The sequence below is a fragment of the Octopus bimaculoides genome, chromosome 8, assembly GCF_001194135.2.
Source record: "Octopus bimaculoides isolate UCB-OBI-ISO-001 chromosome 8, ASM119413v2, whole genome shotgun sequence".
NCBI lineage: Eukaryota > Metazoa > Mollusca > Cephalopoda > Octopoda > Octopodidae > Octopus > Octopus bimaculoides.
This window is the reverse complement of record NC_068988.1, coordinates 40,195,577-40,199,016: the sequence shown is the minus strand read 5'-3', so window position 1 is coordinate 40,199,016 and position 3,440 is coordinate 40,195,577. Positions and strand designations below refer to the sequence as shown.

Genomic DNA, 3,440 nt, shown 5'->3' with positions numbered 1-3,440 from the left:
TCATCATCATCATCCTCATCATCATCATCATCATCATCATCATCATCATCATAATCAACATCATCATCATTATTATTATTATTATTATTTTATGTTTGACTTTTGCTTTGCATTTGTACAAATTGGATCCAAGTCTCACCCAGAGACCTCAAGAGACAACAAGTTAGAAGTTAATGCAGGTGTTATGCCTAGGGTACCATATATTTCGATTTGTACATAGTGTTGTTCTAGAGAATGTATAAGAAACCATAAGAAGATTATGTGTTTGTTTTAAAATTTGAGATCGCATAGACAGTATTTTACGTAGGATATGGGCAGTTCTCATGAGCGCTATCTTTTGAACTTCAGCCATTTTGGGGTTTCCAGGTATCTGAGCTAGGTAGTAATCAGCCCGTTTCGCTGTCATTCCCAGGGCACCTATGACAATAGGTATTGTTTTCGTCTTCAGATTCCACATTTTGCTAATTTCTATTTCAAGATCTTTATATTTGCTCAGTTTTTGGTAGGTCTTGACAGATACGTTTATATCGATTGAGACAGTCATATCAATGAGGAGGCATGATTTTTGTCTGAAGTCTTTTAGTATGATGTCTGGCTTATTTGCATCTATCTTTCTATCAGTTTGAATTATTATTATTATTATTATTATTATTATTATCATTATTATTATTATTATTATTATTATTATTATTATTATTATTATCATTATTCGACAACTCGTTCACTTGATAAAAATGACACTCTTCTATTTTTGCTTCCATATCTTCTGGAGGAGTTACCTCAATCCTATTATTATTATTGTTATTATTGTTATTATTATTATTATTATTATTATTATTATTATTATTATTATTATTATTATTATTAAGGATGTGACGTGACAGAATCACTAGAGTATCGGAAATAATGCTTTTTGAAGTGAAAATGTAAAGAACTAGTAACCTGCTGAACTCGATCACGTCGTCCAATCCCTTCTCTTCAAATGCACTGATCAGGTGCCTAAATAAGGAATAATTAAAACATTTTGTTTCATAGCCGCCTTTTTGCTGATATTAATGTCAAATATCAGTATAGTGCACAACAACTGGCCTCTATGTGCCCTCCATATATGTGCTCATTGTCTTTTAGGAATATTGAGGTGTGATCACAAATACTACATCAGTTTTGATTTACTATAGCATTATTTTTTAGTTTGTTAAGTTATTTAGCGGTTCATTACTGCAGTAGAGTATGTGTGACATGAGGCGTGTAATCTTGTTGAGCTTGTTGTCACTATGTATAACTTTAAGTGTTGGATGACGAGAGTGTTTGTGTGGTTTCGAATTACAGCATCGGCCATAATTTATGTAAAAGTACGTGCGTTAATTTAGTGGGTGTGATTGTCAATATTATACACTATGTTACACTGCACAGTGGTAATTGAGCAGGGTATATGTTGTGTGAGACATGATAATGAATTGGTTGGGAAAGGTCTCATGCATGTATATTGCGCAGAGAATGTACTATTCATTTATAGTGTGACGGATGGCTTTTCATATGGTCTCAGTCACACATAAGATTTTTGCTGAAATGATGTATTCAAAATCTTACTCAACATTGAATTGGAAGGCATTGATAATAATATTTCTTTAAAGGAAATTAGCTGTTTTGGAGAACTGAAATAATCTTAAACTTAATTCATAACTGGATTTTGCATATTGTTTGCTTAAATCCTGCAAAAAAAGAAAAACAATTCCGCAGTTGACATTACTTAATATATGATGTATTTATAACAGTTTATTTACAACGGCATGAAACTTGTAAGACGTAAGCTAAAGTAAGAACGGAAAATAATGCGTTCATCAATGATAAAAATGAAGAGGGAATAATATCCAACTAATGTTCTATTAACAGAAATAAACAGATATAAATCAATAACAATACAATGATATCATCGTAAAAATATATGGTTGCATCTACGTATTATGGATCCATATACATACATAGACACATATGTATGCTGTTAAAAATGATTATTATTTACTCTATTAAATGCTACTCTTCTATTATGATTTCTTTTTAAGTTTTTGTATAAGTAAAATCAAAATACATATCCGTGATGTACAGATATAACTTACGGAGACATACAATCTTTATTTATTAGGAATAGCATTTATGAAAGTTATCACAAACAATATGTATACACGCACACACAAATTCACACAAGCATATACATGTATTTTTGAATACACACACACTCACACACACACACACACACACACACACACACACACACACACACACACACACACACACACACACACACACACACACACACAGACGCACATATATATAGTGTGTATGTGTGCGTGCGTGTGCATAAGTACATACACGCAGATATACATATATACAAGTACGTGGTTATATATATATGTATATATATATATATATATATATATATATATATATATGCATATATGTGTGTATATATATATATATATATATATATATATATATATCATTATTGTACAGAATGGATGGATGAAACTTACGGAAATTAAATACAGTCATACTATTCACGTTACAACTTATTTTCACAGCAAACGTAAACACACACACACACACATACACACACACACACTTAAATATGCACACGCGCGCACACTCATTTCCATACATGTATATATGTATGTATGTATGTATGTATGTATATATATATAGACATATATATATATATATACATATATATACATATATACATACATACATACATACATAAATACAAACATAAACTTATATACATGTATACGTCATTTAATATACAAATGAATTTATGCGTAGGTTGCAAGTGTTGTTGATGCACGTCTGTTTGCATTGTAGTGTTTGTGCTGTGAGTGATTATGCTGTGTGGATGCATGTGTTACTTTCAGTTGATGCATACGTTCATTGTCCTACTACACATGTACAATATAATATATAAAGTAACTGCGTGTATATGTTTTTAAGGACAAAATGTATTATTGTGTGTATGATACATCCATGTTTACATAATATATTGGTTTGTTTATGAGCAGAAACATCATATATTCAGAGGAAGTAACGACTTTTCATGAGATTTATACGAGGTGAAGTTCTGTTCATGTTGTCTTTGTTCGAAGTGATACGTTGTCTCTACTATTCTTTCTTCTTTTCCTATCTTGCTTGCTTTCAGCCTGGTATCATTCTTGGTAGATAATAACTTCGCATAATACCAAACTACCGGTTCCATTCTCGTTTGTTCCGTTCAAGATTATGCCTACGTATCTGAAATGAAAGCAAACACGTTATCATGTATTTACAGTATATTGGTATATGTATGTGCGTATGTGTGTCTGTGTGTGAGTGTGTGTATAAACACACACACACACACACACTTATATATACATATGTATATATATATATATATATATATATATATATAT

At 30.9% G+C, this 3,440-nt stretch overlaps 1 protein-coding gene across 3 annotated transcripts in view; it reads right to left on the bottom strand.

Annotated features, from left to right (window-relative positions):
- Positions 1 to 3,176: 3,176 nt before the first annotated feature.
- Positions 3,177 to 3,440, bottom strand: part of LOC106883669 (uncharacterized) — a 312,099-nt gene continuing 311,835 nt past the window's right edge. For all 3 annotated transcript variants that reach the window (XM_014934771.2, XM_052970057.1, XM_052970058.1), the window contains one exon: positions 3,177 to 3,282. In XM_014934771.2, the coding sequence (XP_014790257.1) occupies positions 3,198 to 3,282 (85 nt within the window). In that variant the 3' untranslated portion in view covers positions 3,177 to 3,197. The remainder of the gene's footprint in view (positions 3,283 to 3,440) is intronic.